The 21255-nt window shown below is 39.5% G+C and overlaps 1 protein-coding gene across 2 annotated transcripts in view; it reads right to left on the bottom strand.

Moving 5' to 3' along the window:
• Positions 1 to 21255, bottom strand: part of ECPAS (Ecm29 proteasome adaptor and scaffold) — a 95722-nt gene that overhangs the window by 25829 nt on the left and 48638 nt on the right. For both annotated transcript variants that reach the window (XM_083353769.1, XM_083353770.1), the window contains 15 exons: positions 19881 to 19972; positions 18890 to 19024; positions 17653 to 17818; positions 15587 to 15759; positions 15070 to 15171; positions 12324 to 12447; positions 10919 to 11064; positions 10298 to 10352; positions 9033 to 9147; positions 7939 to 8007; positions 5989 to 6106; positions 3484 to 3651; positions 2372 to 2451; positions 1447 to 1552; positions 857 to 904 (listed from right to left, as the gene is read on the bottom strand). In XM_083353769.1, the coding sequence (XP_083209895.1) occupies positions 857 to 904; positions 1447 to 1552; positions 2372 to 2451; positions 3484 to 3651; positions 5989 to 6106; positions 7939 to 8007; positions 9033 to 9147; positions 10298 to 10352; positions 10919 to 11064; positions 12324 to 12447; positions 15070 to 15171; positions 15587 to 15759; positions 17653 to 17818; positions 18890 to 19024; positions 19881 to 19972 (1697 nt within the window). The remainder of the gene's footprint in view (positions 1 to 856; positions 905 to 1446; positions 1553 to 2371; positions 2452 to 3483; positions 3652 to 5988; positions 6107 to 7938; positions 8008 to 9032; positions 9148 to 10297; positions 10353 to 10918; positions 11065 to 12323; positions 12448 to 15069; positions 15172 to 15586; positions 15760 to 17652; positions 17819 to 18889; positions 19025 to 19880; positions 19973 to 21255) is intronic.

Here is a 21255-nt window from a genome sequence, read left to right as displayed (position 1 = left end):
TTTTTATTGGGTGTTATTACAGATTGTGATATTAAAGAAACTAACTTGATGTTGAACTTGATAACAGCTGCAAGGTTATTGGTAGGGTAATATTGGAAGAAGGATAGCTTGCCTACTATAGAAGAGTGGACACTTAAAGTGTCAAATTTAGCAGAAATGGCTAAGATTTCTGCTTATCTGAAGGATCATTCACAAGAAAGATACATTTCGGTCTGGAGAAGATGGATAGATTATATTCAGAATAAATATGGGACTAAAAAGTTCCATTTAGCTTATGAGTAAATTTTAGATTGTTATTATTATTAATAGTTTATTATAGTGGAATTCTTATTAGTTTTAATTACATGGTATTATTATTTCTATATTGTATTGTTTAATAACTTGGATATTAATTTGTTTGTTTTTACTATTATTATGTTTACTTTTATTTTGCTTGTATTTATGTTAAAGGGGAGTTAAAGCGCATTATGAACTTGGTTATTTATATAGTTGGTTAATGTTAGTTAGATTATGATTATTATATTTGTAACCCTGTACTCAGCTCTGGGAAGTGGGGGAGGAAGGGGGGGTTAGGGTGGGTTGGTTTTGGGGATTATATTGTAACTTTTATAAAACTTTTCAATAAAAAAAGAAGAAGAAGACATGGCAAAAGTACGGCCACGGTTTTCTGGCCTGCAATTCCTTTAGATGGATCTCACATCTTCACAAATACCTTAAAAGAATAGATAACATGCAAATGGCAGATGGCACTATATAAGCCCTGGTGTTCTGAAGATATTTTTTATACTATGGCTCAAACTGAGTCATGGAGTGATGTAAAATTCTTGTAGTTACTGGAGTGATTATGAAAATGTACCTTACTTAATGTTTTCAGGGCTAACTCTGCCGCCTTTCGTACAGATTCCTGAAAAAGAAAAGGGGGAGGGGAAGTTTTCCGTTCAGTTTCCAATTTTAATTTCAGATTCTATTAATGGAGTAATTGTATAAATCTCTTTTTCAAACAAAATTGCTTGTTTGGGAATCCAGAAAAATAATTAAAAGTTTGCATTGCTATCAAGGGTTTGGTATGTATAAAGCTTGCAGAGTATAATGCTAACCCCGCTTTGCAGAAAGGAGAAAGGAAGGAGTCTAAATCAAAACCAATGCCTATCTGACTCCTTTGATGCTCTATAAATACTTTTTAAAATGTAGCCCAATTACTAGAATGAACAATCATTTTTTATTCAAAGTATTTCCCTTTTTATTCATAAAGCTCAGATATTTTTGCCATGAAGGCTGAAAGCCAAAACGGATCACAAATGCTTTATCATTCAGGAGTGTTGAGTTCTGGGAATTCCCAACGTAATATCTGAGGAAGCATACAAACACATTTTTGGCTGTGAGCTCTTCTTTGCCTGCAATGCTAATAGTAATTTCTCAGTACCAGAAAATGAAACTTTTTACTACCTTTATATCATCTTGCACTCTAAAGAGAGTTTCCCATATCTCTGGAAGTTGATGAATAATGTCATCCAAAGGTCTTCCTCTGAGCAAGTCATTCAGTGCTAAACAGCTATGGACAGAGTTTAATTACAATTCTTCAGTAATATGAAGTTTCAATAAAATGAAACAAATTCAATTTCCCCAAACATGGATTATTTAGAAATGTGGAAGAACTAACATAACTGCCAGATAGTAATGCCTGTACGCCTAAATTTCTTATGGTAGAATTAATCCCCCTTTTAAAGCTCCCTTTTTAAGAACAAGTTGCAATCTTACAATCATTACTACTCATAATATATTCTCTATTGCTAAGGAAACACTTTAAGTGATCATGTCTTCATCTATCACTAGCCTCAATAGTTTAAGTCAACCTGTTTTAAACAAATCATAACTACAATTCACTTAGTTCTACAACACAATAAATATTTCCTTGCTCATGGCCACAGTAGACTAAACTATGTATGAGCCTGCAAAGACAAGGCTCATTTGCTGTTGTTTAGCACAAGTATTTATATACAATTCCCCTCTAAATTAAATATTATGGGTGGTATTCTACAAATGGTACTTTGCAGCAATATAAAAAAAAAGTTCCAGAGATGTAATTATTTAGTACAGCTTATATCAAATTAAATCACATGGTAGAAAACAAACAAAATATATGTGTAATATACTTTTTATAATTAAGCCATTCTGTTAACATGTATGACTTAATTCCAATTATTTGAACACCGAAATTGCAAAATCTGCCACCGAGCTCCAAAATTTACAGCTCACATAACTGACAGAATTACATAAGTAAGTCCTGAAAACCCAATATATAGAAAAGTATGGCTTTTCAAAACACCAATTATTTTAATTTAAATAATGAACTGAGTTTAAAAATGCATACCTCGACTCTCGAATTCGCCACATATTGCTAGTCAGGTTGCTTATTAAATCATCAAGAATTTCTTTCATGTATTTGTCCACCTGAACCAACAGAAAACAGTGGCAACTCTTAAAAGCATTCCCACATCCAAAAAAGTGAAGAAACTGAACATTTATACTGGTGATTTCCTATAACTCAACAACAAACCACAATGAAACAGAAACTTAGTGCAAAAATTACCTTTAAACCGTTTTCCCTGCTTCGTATACATTATCATTCAGAGAAAACCTCAAGAAGATATCGAAATGGATAAATTAATTCAGATCATTCTGACATAGTGATTTTCCTATGTGGATTTTGCTCTATGTGCTGAAGAATGTTAACTCTCTATATAAAATCATTCTGTCATATACAGAAAAGAAAAAAAAACCTACCACCAGTCACATGTTCTCACACTATAGCAGTTACATATACATTCACATATATCAAATATTTTCTTTTAGTTAGTTAATTAGATAATAAAAGCAGTCTGTGGTGTTTTTGACTGTGATCCTTAATGCAGGCAAGAACTTAGCTCAGAAAGACTTAGGCTTCTTCACATATATTTACTATTTTCTTATAAACAGTGAATATAGGAAGTATATAATATAGGAATGAATGTGTGTGTGTGTGTGTTAAGTATTATACATACTATATATATAGGAAATTGTTTTCATTGCGTATTGTATTGATGTTTTGGGAGTGTTTTATCAATAAACAATTATTAGAAATCTTACAAATAAAATATTACATTAATAAATTAAGAACGTGCAGTTGACCACCACCAGTCTCCACTTCTAAACTCCGCTTGAATGCATCCTATTGAGTCATCTTGCTAATTTCCAGTACTCAAGAATGATAAAATTCTTTAGGTTAAATTGATGTTCTGAACAAGAAAAAACATTTGGTGTATTTTCCTGATCCAAGGTACACTCTTACGTTTAGAAAAAGACATTAGTTTTCCTCCAACAAGGTTCTCCTTAAGTTTTTTTTTAAAAAAATATTATTATTTGAGAGAATCTACAGCAGTTGTGACTGCTCAATGGAAAAAAAAAGTGATAAGACCGGGACAGAATTATTCTGGGTTCGCTTACAGCGGATTTGTCTGTAACAAGTGCATTCCAAATGCTGGTCATAGCCTGTCGAATCCCAAGATTGGGATCAAACTGGTATCGATAGAGACGAGGAAGCAACTGAGGAAGGAAAGGAGCCAGCTGTTCTCCAGCTTTGGTAGCAATCACATTAAAACCAAAAGCTGCTCCCTGAAAAAAACAAAAGAAAAATCATTATGTGACACTTAAAAGATTGTACCATTTTATGTTCATTCAGGATTCTGGTCACAGACAGAAAACATTCAACACTAGCAAAATAAACATTATGTATTCTGTATGTGAACCAGCAGCTCTTCCATATAAGGCTCCCACTGTAACTGATTCATCCCAATTACTCAATAAGTGTTGGGCTTCAGATCAGAATTCAGATTAGAGATCAGGATTATAGATTGAGAGCGTTTGCAGACGATCTGGTTGTTACAGTGACCCAGCCGGAGAGCTCTGTTGTGGACCTGATGGAGATAATAATGCAATATGGGAAGATTTCTGGATTTAAAGTTAATGTACAAAAAACTAAAATTTTGGCCAGAAACATGACAGCATTGCAAAAGGCCCTCTTAGAAGGATTAACTGGATTTGAGATTGTCAAAAGGGTCAAATATTTGGGGGTGTTTTTGTCGCCCTCTAACACAAAATTATATAAAAATAATTATGAAAAATTATGGGGAAAAATCCAAAAAGAAATGGAGAGTTGGGAAAAATTGCAATTGTCTTTGTTGGGGCGAATCGCAGCAGTAAAAATGAATGTCCTGCCTAAATTCTTATTTTTATTTCAAATGATACCGGTTCTTAAGAAAGATTCTCATTTGGAGGAATGGCAGAGAGGTATCAATAAATTTGTCTGGGCAGGGAAAAGGCCACGAGTTAAACTTAAGATTATGCAGGATACTCGTGAAAGAGGTGGTCTTAAAATGCCTAATCTTAAATTATATTATGAAGCTGCTGCGTTAGCAGGTATAAGTGATTGGATTAATTTGACACAAGAGAGATTATTAAATCTTGAGGGCCACAACTTGTTGTTTGGCTGGCATGCATATTTGTTGTATGATAAGAAGGTAGATAATGTGTTTAGAGTGCATATTTTAAGACAGGCATTGCTGAGAGTTTGGAAGAAGTACAGACATAAGCTAGATTGTAAGACACCATTGTGGGCAATTCCAAAACACGCAATAGAAAATATACATGCTGGTTTCAAACATGATGTGACTACGTACAAGGAGATTCTAAGCTTGGAAAGAAATGTCTGGTGTTTGAAGCCATATAGTCTCTTGCGAGACGAGAAGATTGTTCAGAATTGGTTTCAATATACTCAGCTACGGGCCAGGTGGAAAGAAGATCAGAAAAATGGTTTCACAATGACTGATGAAAATCTGATAAAGCAAATCAGAAATCAGGGTCCAGCACATATTAAACGGATATATCTTGCATTGATAGAGATTGACTCAGAAGCAGAACTTGTTAAGGACTGTATGATAAAATGGGCCCAAAATATTCAAGAAGTTATTACAATGGACACGTGGGAAAAGATTTGGGTGAGGAACGTAAAATTTACACAAGCTCAAAATCTAAGAGAGAACTTTTATAAAATGTTTTATAGATGGCATTTAGATCCTAAAAAGCTTGCAAGTATGTATCCGAATTATCAACCAAAATGTTGGAGGTGTGGTGATGAAGATGCAACATATTTTCATGTATGGTGGACTTGTAAAAAGGTTAAGGTTTTCTGGATAAAAATTTGGTGGAATATGCAGAAGATTTTTAAGCAAAGGATAAAGTTTTGTCCGCAACTCTTCTTGTTGGGAATAATCACAGATGCTACGGTTGTGGACACTAAGTTGATGTTAAATTTAATTACGGCAGCAAGACTTTTAATAGGTCAGTATTGGAAGAAAGAGGAACTGCCGACCACAGAAGAATGGACTTTAAAGGTTTCCGACCTGGCAGAGATGGCAAAGATTTCGGCCTACTTGAAAGATCACTCGCAAGAACGTTATATTATGGAATGGAGAAAATGGATTGAGTATATCCAGAACAAATATAGGGTTAAGAAGTTTCATGTAGCATTTGAATAAGTCTTCCTTCTTTTTTTCTTTTTTTATTTCTTTTTTTTCTTTCTTCTCTATATATATTTAATATTACTAAGGTTTGTATTATCCTATACAAGCTAGAGAGTGATGGATTTTAGAGTTTATGGTTGTTAGTATATGGTTGTTTATGATTGTTTTTTTTTCTATACCTTGTATTTAGCTCTGGGAAGTCGGGGGGGGGAGGGGGGGAGGGGTAGGGGGGGAGGGAGAGGGGAGGGGGACTGTTAAAGATAAACTGTTTGTTAAAACTTTTCAATAAAAAAAAAGTGTTGGGCTTCAGATCAGAATTCAGAATAGCAGATACGTTCTTTCAAAGTTATCCTGAACACAAATGCGGGGGGGTTGTTTCTTTTTCTTTCTTTGTTTCGAATGCTCTACCATTCCCACTGCATGAAAATACCTTCCGAGAATTCCACATTGCATGATGATTGGCCAAATTCATGAATTTATACACCAAATCTGGCTGGTTGAGGTCACTTGCGAGTGAACAAAGCTCCTGGTAAGTAGAAAGACCCTGGCTTGGGAAAACAGAAGCAAATGATTAATGCTATTTCTTACACGTCCTATTTTGCTCAAAAAAATCATAAGGGGTTACTTAGAGATTTGGGGGGCGGCGGGTGTCAAAATAATATTTTCAATATATTTTATTTTTATTTATTTTTATTTTATTACATTTATATACCGCCCTTTCCCGAAGGACCAAGATACAAAAGTTAAAAACAAATTTAAAAAAATTATATTTGTCCCTGCATAAATAAAACCCCAGTTAAAATTAAGACTAATTCTCAGATTTAAACAAAATTTGTTATGCAATAATTCAAAGTCCTTTCCCCATTAAAACGGGAAAAAAAATCCATATTCTGTAACATCAAATAAGCAAACCACTCTCTTTCAGAATTAGTACAACCATACATTTGGAAGGGCTTGAGTCTGTGTTCCCTCTTTGTTTGTTGAGGCTTCAGTAAAAATGTAAATGTAAACGTGGTAAGGCTATCAATTCTCTTTTGTTTCAACTTTGCCGCCTCTAGTCCACGCTCAGCTATGAAAGACAGAGGATCACAGTTCCCAACTGTGAGAGGTTTGTTGTTTGGACACAAGGCAGATGAGCAGATGTTTGTTAGTTTTTTTACATCTTGGAAATTCTGGCAAACTGTTCCAGCTAAATGTTGGTTGTGCTGGGTTTCAGCCATAACAAACAGGAGCAGGGGCTTTTGTGCAAAGGCTGATGTATTATACTTCTCTAACCTGTTCTCCATTTAACTTGGACACTGGCATGCCAGACAATCTTCTTTTGCTAACTTCTGCTTAGTTGCCACTATAGACGCCAGCGCTGCAAACATACATGGTTTATAGACAACTGAACTGTTCTTCCTAATCTTTGCAGCACCTTCTATTCTTTATGCTTCCGTAGGGAAAAAAATTGGAGGGACCAGGTTGGTTAACATATGCCGCACCTGAAATAACAACATCAATGGCAACGGCCCGCTTGCCCCTGATCATTTCGGAGCCTTATTTTCCCACCTCTTGTTACTTGCCATAATGGTATCAGTATTTCATGACTTTCTCATTCCCCAAGGCTCAAGGAACAATTGAGCAGCTCAGAGAACCACTTTGCTAGGACGAACCAAGTGCCTTTGAACAATGGACCCTCATAAAACCGACCTCTAGCCCACAGGTCGGCAACCTGCGGCTCTGGAGCTGCATGCGGCTCTTTCAGCCGTCTCCTGCGGCTCCCAGTCCTCTGCTATGTGTACTTCCCCCCCCCAAAAAAGCGAGACTAAAAATTTCAACCAATCAATTCAAATATGCAGGGTAGGTGCATATCTCGCCTTGGCTCCACTCTTCAGTCAAACCCTGTTCTGCGCATGTGCGCATGTACGCGCATGCGCACACATTTTTTGTGGCTCCCAGTTTTTCCTTTTGTGAGGGAACCGGTTCCGAGTGGCTCTTTCACTGTTTCAGGTTGCTGACCCTGCTCTAGCCCATTTTTCCCCCAGGAACTGGTTTCTGGGGAGAAGCCCAAGCCTTCAGTGGAATGTTTGGAGAGAATAATGGGCCAAATTTGACCCTGCACAAGAAACTCCAACTGCTACTTTGAAGCACTTCAATGGTTTTGTTTTTTTTTAAATGGCTTAAATCATGTGGAATTAAGGAAATCTCATGAAATCTTAGGACTGGACTTCTGTGAGATTTGAAAACATCTCAAAAAAAATTCTTAAAAAAAAAAGCCCAGATAAATTCACACATCTGGAATTACTTATAGCACCTTTGCAGATGACTAGTAATACCTACACCACAGATCGAAATAACACAATGGCTCGCAAACAGCATGATTAATCAAGGAGCTTACCCATCTGGAGTTTTGCCAAGGCCTGAGCCTTGGAACATCACAGTTTCCCCAGACACTTCATGCTTGACTCTGTAAAAAGAATGTTGTGTTTTATTATACTGTGAAAGAGACTAATTTTATCCTTCTATGGGACCAGAGTATGCCCTCTTGCAGTAGTTCTGCCTCGCATGTCAGATTTATTGTCATTTATATGCAGATCTACTCTCAAAATCAATTGGAAAGGAAGGGGTTAAGGTTCTTTACAGAATATTTGCAAATTTTGGGAAAAACATTTCCACCTGGATCTAGAAACACCACTGCAAATGGGCTTTGCATAATAGGAACTCCTCTCTTAAATTTATCGTAACTGGAAATATTTACTCACCTAATTTTATATTTCTAAAAGGGAAAGAAAAGAGGCTGAATTCAACTGTTCTCTCATATTTAAACAAATGACTGGCAAGATTATGCCTACTTAAAAGACCAAACGTATCATCTTACACAGGTATTACAAGAAACATTAATATAGTTTATTAATATATGTTTATATTAATATAAACATATCACATAAAGGTATTTTACCACTTTTTCAAAACCATTCCACACTATCCTAACATGCTTTTTGTTCCCTAAAATATTTAGGATACAAGATGCAAATAAGTTACATCAAAGCATAACATGTTCAGATCAAATTATAGATTGCCACACAGGAGGAAAGCAAATGCATCTTATAATTTCAGGATTTTAAACAAAGCACATGTTGATGGATATGACTCATAGGATATGTGAACAGAATGGTTCAGATCTTCTGAAGCATTCCTCCAAATGTGCTTTGTATTTAAGCTCACTTAACTTTTAATCTTCTATTTTATTATTCCCTGCCTCCTGATACATATTCCATCATTGAGGTTCTCTAAAACAGGGGTCCCGAACCCCTGGTCTGTGGACCGGTACCGGGCTGCGGCATGCCAGCAACCGGTCTGCACAAACAAAGCCCCATCCATGGGATGCAGGCAGCACACAAAACCACGCCCCCTCCGGTCCGTGGAAAATTCTTCTCTCCGCAGAACTGGTCCCTGGTGCCCAAAAGGTTGGGGACCTCTGCACTAAAATACCTTTTCCCAGTCATAAGAGTTTCAACAAGTGTAGTAACTAGTTCCTGTTGATCTTGTTCATTTCCAAGCTCATACACCAAGCCAAGACCTTTGGAAGCCACATCTTGACTGAGTTCTATAAGAAATAGAAAGCAAATTAAATCTTACTAGGCTGATTTGGCTATACAGTATCAGTATGTGGGTCTCCATGCCCAAACATTACCCAGTGCAATACCAGTTCAATCACATTTACCCATTCAAAATTATATAAATATCTCAAACACACAGCAATAATAGAATCCCTAAAAGCAAGGCAAGAAATGTTAATGCTAGAAAGCCATCTCCTCAGGAAAGAACAACAAGCAGTCTCCTCTCAAGACTCTCCAATCACAACATGGAAGTAATTCTCAGTCAGACTGAACAGGTCTGAAATCACAGAAAGTTCAGTCGTCTGGAAGTTTTTTATTTGAGAGAAAAGTAGTTGCACTTGAAATGCCTAAATGATTAAATGATAACAAACAAAAACTCTCAGCTATATTTCAGATTTTGCTATATTAATCAGTAGTACTATAATGCCCTATAGCAGGGGTAGGCAACCTCGGCTCTTTTATGACTCATGGACTTCAACTCCCAGAATTCCTGAGTCAGCTACGCTGAGCTGAAGTCCATGAGTCATAAAAGAGCCGAGGTTGCCTACCCCTGCACTATAGCATATGCATCCGCTAAGACTAGAATTCAGATCAAATAGAAATCATTGCAGAATGTCTTGGGCATTGATTTTTGAAATCAACCTGTCAATATATAGTTGTCAATATTTTTTTTCCTCCCAGATTAATTTTACAAAAGTCGAACGCCACCATTTATTCAGAACCTACAATTTGGTTCCTTTCTTTATTAATACTATCAAATCTTTTGTTTTCTTGGTGGCATTCAGCAATAGCAACATACTTCATGTTTATATGTAATTAAAAACAGGTACAGGATCAAGCTCATATTTAGTTTTTGTAAAATAACATTTTAGTTGGAAAAACATACGTGGGATTTGTTTGTTTTTTTTTAAAAAAATCACAACTAGTTTATATTTTTGATTTAAATAATGCTATGCATTGGTATTACATATTTTCAATGTCAAATTTCAGAATTTTTCAAGCAAGTTACAATTTAAATAATAACATCTCTGCACTGAAAGATTTCTTGCTACATCTGTAAGCTTAACCACTTGTGTTTCTAATAAGATTTGCATTTTTAATCAATGACCAAAATTATGCAGGCACGATCCTACTTACCATCACTGTCAGACAAAATAGATACAAATGCAGTTTGAATGTCCTTGAGATGTGACTATGGAAGAAAAAAGAGGGATTTACCTTATACCTATTACTTGAAACCCAATTTCAAAATCCCACCAATAAGAGTAATTTGCCCTTTTTCTGGCTTGCTCTGTGAGCAGAAAAAACCCCACAACATTTGGTGCAAAGCTTCTGATGGCTTATTCTTGAAAGGAATGCAATCTATGAAAGGTTGTCAGTTTTTGTTACCCCCTGTAGAAGGATGTGGTAACCCTTTGAAATATGATTATGGGTCAGAACGTGCAGATTTTTCCCCCAAGCTAATACAGGAATAATGCAACTCGCTGTCAAGAACAATACAATAAAGTGTGAGACTCAAAAAACAAAATCCTTCTACTTTTCTATGAGTTTTGGAAAAACCAGCATGCCGTTAATGGACCTGTATCCATCTTGTCCAGCAAGTGCGTTTTCAAAACAAGTAGAAAAATGAGAAGTCAGAAACAGGCAAAGTAAGAGGACAAAGGAATGCACGACGAAATCACAGAAGGTCAACTATATCAGATTCCCCTCCCCCCAGCCTCTAAAAGGAGAATGGGACATCATTTTTTTTCTTCCTACCTTAATCTCTTTGTGGGCACTCAGCTTCTTCACCAGTGATAAAAGCCAAATACAGGATGCTTGTCTTATGTGAGGGTTGGGACTTATGATATGCTTATTCAAAATGACGTCCAGAACCCAGGGAACCACATCATTAATCTTCATATCTGTTACATTTAAACCATTGCAAAGAAGAACTTAAGTACAAGGCAAGCAAAAGGATTTCAGAAACAGAGCCTCAGTAGCAATGTTTTAACTTGAAATATTCACGGTTCTGCCTATAAATATTCTACATATAAATTCTGGACTTTGGTCTAGTTTCAGGTACTTTCATGTACACTTGTTCTTCCCAAAAGATGCAACGTTTTTACAGTTTACAGTGATATACAAATAAGGACTGTAATATGGATTATTTTGTCATATTTTCTTTCTCTCTCTTTTTAATCAGTCTTTCCAATGTTTCCCAAAACAATCCAGTACAGTGCCTGTATATGCTGAGATTTTACAAGAGGCATAAATGACAGGATTTTTCTTTTTAATCATGCAAACAAAATAGTTTCAAGCCTGACAGAATAGAAAAGCTGACGCGGTTATTAACCTTTTAGCGTCGTTGTTTTAACATTTGTGCTAACCCAGACATGTCAAACACAAGGCCCGGGGGCCGGATCCGGCCCGCAAAGTGGTTTCATGTGGCCCACAAAGCCATCCTGGAAACAGTGAGGGAACGGCCTCCACTGCCTTGGCCCTGGCCCAGAGACCCTCACTCTGCCAGAGACCCTCAGATCTGTCCCACTCCTGCCCAGTCCCCCATAGGCACCCTTGATGCGAACTATGTAGAGCTGGCCATGCCCACCCAGTAGGCCATACGCACTCTAGCCACGCCCATGCAGTAGGCCACGCCCATGCCCACACCCATGCAGTAGGCCACGCCCACGCCCATACCCACCCGGCCCCCTGAGGACAACCGCAATACTGATGCGGCCCTCAATGAAATTGAGTTTGACACCCCTGTGCTAACTGATTTAAAAATGTGTTTACTTGAAGAAAAAAAAAGTAGTACATAAATATTTAACCTGAATGGATGAAAAACATTACAACCTGCCCTTGGATATAAAATGTGCGTTTTGCCTTCTAAGTCATTACAGAGACTAAATTAAGTTTTGGAACTTAGGCTGCAGTTTGGCTGAGTATGTTCTATTATCACTCATAAGCACAAAGCTAATTTGTAGGTGTGAAAGTTATGCTGAAGCAAGTACCGTGTTAAGTGACTTTTCAAACTCCAGAATAAAAAGGGAAACAAAAAGTTTTAATAGAAATCTGAGATTCTGGGTTTGTTCAAAATCAGAAGCTTTTTCCCCCCCTTATACGCCAAGAACTAAAATCGGTCTTTGAAATATATTGTTAGATATTCTATGCCCAAACCTACCAAGAGGAGCAGTATATTCTTCTTCAGCTACTATCCATGCATCACGGGCAGCTACAGAACTGGTCCCTATTGCAGCACTGGTAATAGCTTCACCAACTGTAAACTGTAATTCAATTTGCTTGGCCTGACAAATGCACAATAAGACGTTACATTTCAGTTCCCTCGCTACCGAAACCAGTTGTATTTCCTAGGCAAATATCATTCCTGCATTTAAATCCAAATTATTTCAAGTCTCATAGCATTATCTCCATCTATTTCCAAACTAAAAGTTTGGAAGGGTATTGTGCTATTTATTTTCAGCCATCATGACCACAGGGACGCTCCAAAGCTGCCAAAATTCCCCAGGCATCCGGGCAAGCAGGTTAGGCCAGCCTTGTTGATGTCTTTTTGATGATTGGATCATTTAATCGGGGCATCTTGGGTTAATGGTTTTAATTCTGGTTTTTAGCCTGTGTATGTTGGCCGGAGTCACTGTTGTGAGAAGGGCGGCCATATAAATGATTTAAATGAATACTTTTTACTTTACTTTTATTAAATTTGTATACCGCCCTTCTCCCGAAGGACCAAAAGGGCCACTGCTTTCAATTTTAAACCAATGGTCCTTGGATGCCAATTCCACCCATCCATCCCCACCCATTTTAAATGGGAGGAAAGACACATGGGAACAAAACTCTGCAGTACAAAGGAGGAAATCATTTCAATGAATACAAAGGAACTGGTTGATCCAATTCTTGGAAAGGACACACAAGGCCTAGGCCCTAGACATTTTTCCTTCTGCCTATCAAGAAATATAGAAGCACAGAAGGGCAAGGTTCAACAAAAACTTGTTCAAGGTAACAATACTCCCTCACTGTAGAGCAGGGCTCTTCAAACTTGTCCCTTTTATGACTTGTGGACTTCAACTCCCAGAATTCCTCAGTCAGTGTGCCTGGCTGAGGAATTCTGGGAGTTGAAGTGCACAAGTCATAAAAGGGACAAGTTTGAAGAGCCCTGCTGTAGAGCAACCATGAAGAATAATTATGCACTAGATGGCATTAGTGTTGTTCTCCTAAATTTTTTCCCCAACATTTACAAACATTTATAACAGAAGAAAATAATGGAACAAAAGAATGTAAAGACACAGTTTAAGAAACTGGCATGAATTAATAAAAGCAACCCTTTCTTCAAATATAGGGAACGGTTGCTGGAATTGGGTATGTGTAGTTTAATGAAGAGAAGGGTGAGGGGTGACATGATAGCAGTGTTCCAATATCTCAAGGGCTGCCACAAAGAAGAGGGAGTCAAGCTACCGTATTTTCCGGCGTATAAGACGACTTTTGAACCCCTGAAAATCTTCTCAAAAGTTGGGGGGTCGTCTTATATGCCCAGTCGCCTTATACGCCGGAAAATCAGTGGGTGGCGTCTGGCGGGAGCCGGCAGGGCAGTCCTGCGCACGCACGCACTCCCCGGCTGCTCCTTAGCAGCTGGGGAGTGCGTGCGTGTGCAGGACTGCCCTGCCGACTCCCGTCCGACGCTCTTTGCTCTTGAGGCAGCTGCTGCCTCAAGAGGGAAGAGCCGGCTTGCTCTTCCCTCTTGAGGCAGCAGCTGCCTCAAGAGCGAAGAGCATGGAGCCGGCAGGGAAGTCCTGCGTGCGCGTGCGTTTGCAGGACTTCCCTGCCGGCTCGCTCTTCCCTAAGAGCGTCGGACGGGAGCCAGCAGGGAAGTCCTGCTCCCGTCCGACGCTGCGCTTCTGCCGGGCGGTGCTGGCCGAGACGAGCCAGCAGGCAGCCGCCGTGAGCGCGGCGCTGAGGGGCAGCAGCCCCACGCGCAGCAGCAGCTGCCGGCTCAGCAACAGGTCCGAGCGCAGGAGCTGCACTGCCAGGCTGCCCAGGAAAAGCAGCCACACCAAGAGGCTGCACGGCCAGTCCAGCTCCATGAGGGGCAGGGCGGGAAGCCGGTCGGGAAGAGGGACCGGGAGCCCGAGCTGAGCGCGCCTCGGCCGACGGTGAGAGGGAAGCGGCACATGAAAAGGAGGCTGCGGGCAGAGCTGCCCCGCCCTGCGCCGAATGGGAGAAGTTCAAGGCCTGGGGGGGGGAAAGCAGGAGAGGCGCCGGCCGTGGCGGGTGGCGGCTGCCCTCCGGCGCTGCCTGCCGCCCGGGAAACGCTGCGTCTCGGGGGCCAGCAAAAGCGCGGGAGCAGTGGGAGGGCCGGCGGGGCCAGTCGGGCCTTTGCCTCCTCTGCAACGGACAGGGAGGGCAGGGCATGAAAGTATTTTCCGGCGTATAAGACAAAAAACCTTGAAAAACTTCTTAAAAGTAGGGGGTCGTCTTATACGCCGGGTCGTCTTATACGCCGGAAAATACGGTATTCTCCAAAGCACCTGAAGGCAGGACAAGAAGCAACGGATGGAAACTAGTCAAGGAGAGAAGCAACCTAGAACTAAGGAGAAACTTCCTGACAGTTAGAACAATTAACCAGTGGAACAACCTGCCTCTAGAAATGGTGAATGCTCCAACACTGGAAGTTTTTAAGAAGAGACTGGAGAGCCATTTGTCTGAAATGGTATAGGGTTTCCTGCCTGAGCAGGGGGTTGGACTAGATGACCTCCAAGGTCCCTTCCAAATTATTATTATTATTATTATTATTATTATTATTATTATTATTATTATTATTATTATTATTATTGTTGTTGTTATTGTTATTGTTGTTGTTATTGTTATTGTTGTTGTTATTGATATATATTGTAAGAGTACAATTAAATAATTACCTCTACAGAATCCATTAATCCTTGCAAGAGTAGCTTCTGATGAGGAAAATCTCCATCGCCTACTGGAAAGTAACCCAGGGTTTGAATAGCTCTTTCTTTCATCTTAAAAAATGAGGCGGGGGGGGGGGGGGAGAGGAAGAATGAGAAAGAGAGTTATTTCAAAATCTGCTAAATTAAAATGGGAAAACCAAAACACTTCCCCATCAGGAAAACACCCAGAGGAGCATAAAGCAACGCCAAGATTAACACCAGAGCAACAATCAAGAAGCAAACAATATTCCAGTCAAGGAGCTGCCAAACCAGCTAGCGGTAAAACAGCCCAACCAAAGAACCCCCAAGATCTCTCCCACCAAACACTTGACAGCGAAAGCCATTAGAACATGAAGTGGCTTTATATTCCTTTTCTGACACTGACGACGTTACCTAGCTTGGACAAGAAAACATCTGCAAGGAAACCACCACCCTCAAAGACCTTTTATAATCAGGAGAGAATGGTGACCATTTTGCAAAACCTTACCTTGTTACTTTCTTTGCCAGAGGGAATTCTGGCCAGTAAACTTTCAACAAGATGGAGTTTGGTAAATCCACTGCCTTCGTTGGGGATGGGCAAAGGCGCATTCCTGCCAATTTCCCCCAGTGCTGTACATGCCGCTATTGCTAGAAGGGGCGATGTGCTATCCAAAAACGAACCTAGTAAAGGTAGAAAGATTACTTGGGTTTTTCCCCCCTTGAAAATCGTATCCCTAAGAAGGTCTCAGCCCCTAAGTAGGTCTTCTCCTATTGACAAAAGAAAGGAAGCAGCAGGCCCCCCCACCCCTCCCCTATTTCTACAACCTCTACCACTACTTTTCCCATCATTCTGCAGCCGCCCCCCCCCCCCCCAACATTTCAGAGCAGATTTTCAGGAAGAACACAGGATTGGGTAGGGAAAGAAAAACGGCTGAAGACTGCTTCTCTCTCCACTCTATCATCAGGTAAATGAAGTCCTTATTCTGTGCAGCAGGCCTATGCTGGATCCAACCTACTGATTCAGTATCTAAAAGACTCCCAGAATGTAGAGAATTATACACATCTGGCTCAAGCATCGTCATGATATTACAATGAAAATTGCTACAGGCAACGAAATAGCTTGGCTCAGTCACACTGGCAAACCAGGACACGATTTATCGATGAGCAGCGTGCTGCTTGACCTCACCGTTGGGGTTACCCTGTGAACTGGACTACTTGCCAACCAAATTATAGTTCAAAATAGCTTAAATTATAATTTAAAAGCTTTGCCTTATTACTATAAATTACCCTCGTCGTCACCATAAATATTGCTCCTATGGTGATGAAGAATCTTTTTTTAGTTAGTACTTGGGTTGGCTCATGTCCCTTTTACAGGCGGTCCTCGACTTACGACCACAACTGAGCACAAAATTTCTGTTGCTAAGCGAGACGGTGAAGTGATTTTTGCCCCATTTTAGTGACTTCCTTGCCTCAGTTGTTAAGCAAATCACTGCAGTCGTTAAAGCGAATCTGGCTTCCGCACTGACTTTGCTTGTCAGAAGACTGCAAAAGGGAATCGCATGATCCCGGGGCACTGCAATCGTCGTTAAGTACGAGTCAGTTGACAAGCGTCTGAATTTTAATCGCATGACCACGGGGACAATGAAATGGTTGTAAGTGTGAAAAACGGTCATAAGTTTCTTTTTCCAGTGCTGTTATAACTTAGAAAGGTCACTGAATGAACTGTTGTAGGTCAAGGACTACCTGTATAACTTTTACAAATAACCCAAGGTAGCAAACATATCCCAACAGACCCTCCTCCTACTACTTTCCCCACAACAGCAACCCTGTAAGGTCAGCTGGGCAGGGAGTGACTGGCCCAAGGTCGCCCAGCTGGTTTCATGGCTAAGGCAGGACTTGAACTCATGGTCTCTCTTTCTAGCCTGAGGCCTTTACCAGGCCAAACTTAAACTGTAAATAACTTTTGCATTCATCTGAACACTTGCCTCAAAAGAAGCAAGCGTATTTTTCAACGGAAACGAATATTCCCAGAAATTCCCAGCATTCGTCACATTTGTACCAACAAAAAAATAAGACAAATAAAATATGCCGCATCATACAGAGCGACGTATCTGAGTACAGTTCAAGAGTATTACATATGAAATCCCAAAGATACTTTATTCTAATATGCATAATCCTAGAATCATTTTCATTTTTCTATTCAGTCGCGCTACATTTTATCTCACCTTTCATTATCATTTGATAGAATCTTCAGCATTAATTGAATAGCAGCTCATTAACTGGTTTTATCTGCCAGAGGCTCATGCTCAGATAATATTAATCTACTTTAATGCCAAGTAGCATTACTTGCAACTAGCTAAATCTGTTTTCAAATGATCTGTGAATCAAATACATCATTAAACAATGAAATGAGATGAGTTTGAGATTACTACTATTTTATATGAGTTTTATGACAAAGACCTCAAGTAGAGATAGGTAAAGCAGCACAATGGGCCAAAAGTGATTTAATTTTTCAAAAGCACAGTGAACAAAACGGGCCAAGAACACAGGGAAAGTGCAAATGTGCAGACTGACCTATAGTTTCTGTTGTTGATTTTATCAGCTGGTCTTGTTCTGGTGCTACAATGGTGTTTGGGTCTTCTATACCGTCCAGTTCTACTATTTTCATTTTTCGTTTTGACAAATACCGTCCTACTGTGAATCCCAGAGCCAGTAACGATCCATGTTGCATTTCCAGATTCTGTAGTGAAAAGAATGACAATCCAAAAACAAATTTGCAGTTCATTAAGTCATATATACCAGTGTGTTTAAAACATTATGAGCTGCCTTGTTATATTTAAAGATAAAAGTGTGAGCTTCAATGGCCTAAAAATTAAAGCACTATAACCATGCATATTGATTTTTAGTTATTTTTCCCTCTACTTATAAATAATGGATGCCATATAGCTTCTTAGAAAAATCAATCGTTTCGTTCTTATAAAGGTGGATTTTTCTTTCTAACCTACTATGAGAGACATGTCAAACTCATGACGTCACGTGACGTATCAAGAGCTTTTTCTCCATTGCCGGCAATGGGGTGGGCGCGGTTTCCTCATGATGCGTCCGGCCCACGGGCCAGCAGTTTCACACCCCTGTACTATGACATATATGCACTAAATAAAAGCAGATTTTTTTCCCCTCAGACAAGGACTTTACATTATATACAACTATATTTGAATTGAATCACTCATTTAATTAATCAATGTAAGAATTCTTTTAGCTGGCTAACAGTATAGTAACTGCAATGGCAAAATTTCAGCTAGCCTTAGTGGAGCTATAATTTTATTTCTTAGTAAAAAGAGAGCATTAACTAATATAGGTTGAATATTACATGCTGCAGTTCACGTATCTTGGAATAAGATCCACTCAATTTACATAGATATATGTTTTAGGAGAAATACATAGGATTGCACTGTAAATATGTTTCAACGAATCACAAGGAAAAATATATATAGGCAGTGAACTGTAAATCAAACAATGTATCACAGCATTTGCCAATGTCTTTCTCAACGAACCTTCCCTATTAAACAATTAAGCAATAGGTATATTTTAAATACTTTTAACATTTATTTAAATAGTTTAAAAATAAATGTCCATATTTTTAGTTATGACTATTGGGCTCTTACTCATCAGTTTTCTGATATTCATACAAAACTCCTCACTTTTAACTGAATTCACTATTCCTTAAACAGAAAAAGACATTTAAGATACATAATAATATTACTATACTTTCATTCATAAAAGCGGCATGAGGTAAAAACAAAAATATTACATGATTGTCCTTTGCTGTTTTTATCAGGTGCTGAACAGATGTTTTGAATTCATTTTCTGACACTGTGGAAAGTACAACTGAATAAAATAGAGCAGCCAATTCCCGCATTTCTTCTTTATTAGTATTCATAAGGTTCTGAAAACAATATGAAAGAATACAATATGTTAAAAATAGACAATGCCCTAACTAGCATTTAAATAATAAAAAGACTGACCCAATTAACCCTCAGTTCTCTGTGGGTAATGGCTATACAGCATCTTCTCCAAAGAATATTTAATTGAAGGAGAATAACGATATTGAGAATTCTACATTGGTCTTGCTTTTCAACACCAATAGCAAGAGCACTTAAGACTTATATACCGCTTCACAGTGCTTTAAAGCCCTCTCTAAGCAGTTTACAGAATCAGTATATTGCCCCCAACCATCTGGGTCCTCATTTTACCGACTTCAGAAGGACGGAAGGCTGAGTCAACCTTGAGCAGGTCAGGATCGAACTCCTGGCAGTGAGCAGTGAATCAGTCTGCAATATTGCATTCTAGCCACTGCGCCACCACAGCTCTTTCCATTACTATGTGCAATGCAATAAAACTAAAGACTAGGAACAGGCACTCAAATATTCATTACAAAACCATAGTCTATTAATTATCACATTATTTTCAGGTGCTTTAATAGAAATTCTGACTAATTTTGCCTCTGTATCTTTATTTCAGATAATGACATTCTTAACAGAAGTTGGGATAAGCTATTTTCCCCTCTTCAAAATCTTACTATAAATATCCCTATGACTTACCTATCATTTAATTCACTATGTGGATAACAAAGATGCCATATTGGCTTCCATATAAATTACTTTTAACAGATCAGGAACTATTCAGAAACATACTTTTAATACTATCACAATCATTCCTTTCTTGGGTGTGGGAAAAAAAATCTGTTCTGCTGGAATGAAATGCAAAAAGTTGGAATAAAATAATCTCTTTCTTTAACATACCTTTATCCAATCCATCTTGTCTATAAATCTCACAGCTAGCTTTTCAGGATAGACTGAAACAACTTCCAGCAAACAGTACATGACTGGCAAACCTACATTTTTTTTAAAAAAAAGTTCTCAAATTATTAAAATGACCAAAATTTGAATAGAAACTACTGTACTCTGCATAAATGAATTTACTAAGGAAATCACCACGAAATGCTAACTTTGCTAAAGAAAATCACCATGCATACAAATATAATTTATTGTTTTCATCATAGGCATGCCGAATTATTCAAAACAAATATTTACATTCACTTTACACTGTAACCTAATACTATTACTAGATACACTTTGCACTGAAAGACCGCACCTATGTGATGCAGACAATAATAAGTTGTCTTGCAAAGCTGTCTCTGGATTAGAGAACCAGCTTGCACAGAACTGCCTGAGTATGCTTGGGGTAAAACTAACCATTGCTGCACTTACAGTATACTTGTAAAAACATACCTAAATTGATAGGTACAGACTTTATTTGCAGCAGGTAATGCTGTATGTGGCATAGTTACAACTAAGGCTAGTGACATAACCTATATCAGTGATGGCGAACCTTTTAGAGACCGAGTGCCCAAACTGCAACCCCAAACCCAGTTATTTAATCGCCGGGTGCCAGGTGGGACGTGGCCCACTGGGTGGGTGTGGCTGTGGTGGTCATGGCAAACTGGGTGGGTGTGGCCAAAGTGGGTATGGTCACGTGGGGAGGGATGCCTCTGGGGGCCGGGCAGGGTTGGGAGAGATCCAAGGGGTATCTGGCAGGTGAGGCGGTGGGCCGGAGGCTCGTCCTGTGGGGTGAGGAAGGGTGGGTGTGCCAAATGCCGCAGGGCAAGGCGAGGTAGGGGCCAGGGCACCTGCTGCCTGACACCATCAGCCCCCACACACAGAGGCCAGTGAGCGCATGGAAGCTGACAGTGTCCATCAGCAGCCACAGCCTGCCGGCTCCTCAACCAGCGCACTCTGGACAGCTAGCCGACAGCAGAGGAGGCAATGCAGTGGCTCATGCCCGGGAAAAGGAGAGCATGTGAGACCAGGAGGGATGGGACGGGGGGGGGAGGGAAACCAGCTGTGCCGGGATGCATCCGGCCACATGGGACCTCGGGCAGCTGCTTGAAGAGGGACGGTTGCCATCTCCGGGACATGACACGCGTGCCCACAAAGAGGGCTCTGAGTGCCGCCTCTGGCACGCGTGCCATAGGTTCACCACCACTGACCTATATCCTCTATCTTACTTTGCTCAATTGGCCAAAGCTACAAATAGATGTTAAGAGGTCAGTATTTAAGGAATCATGGACTGAGCGGGTATATTTCCTTTGTTCTTTTTTTGATGTTAAGTTTCTTT

The sequence above is a fragment of the Vipera ursinii genome (assembly GCF_947247035.1).
Source record: "Vipera ursinii genome assembly, chromosome: 2".
NCBI lineage: Eukaryota > Metazoa > Chordata > Lepidosauria > Squamata > Viperidae > Vipera > Vipera ursinii.
This window is presented reverse-complemented; position numbering and strand designations above follow the sequence as displayed.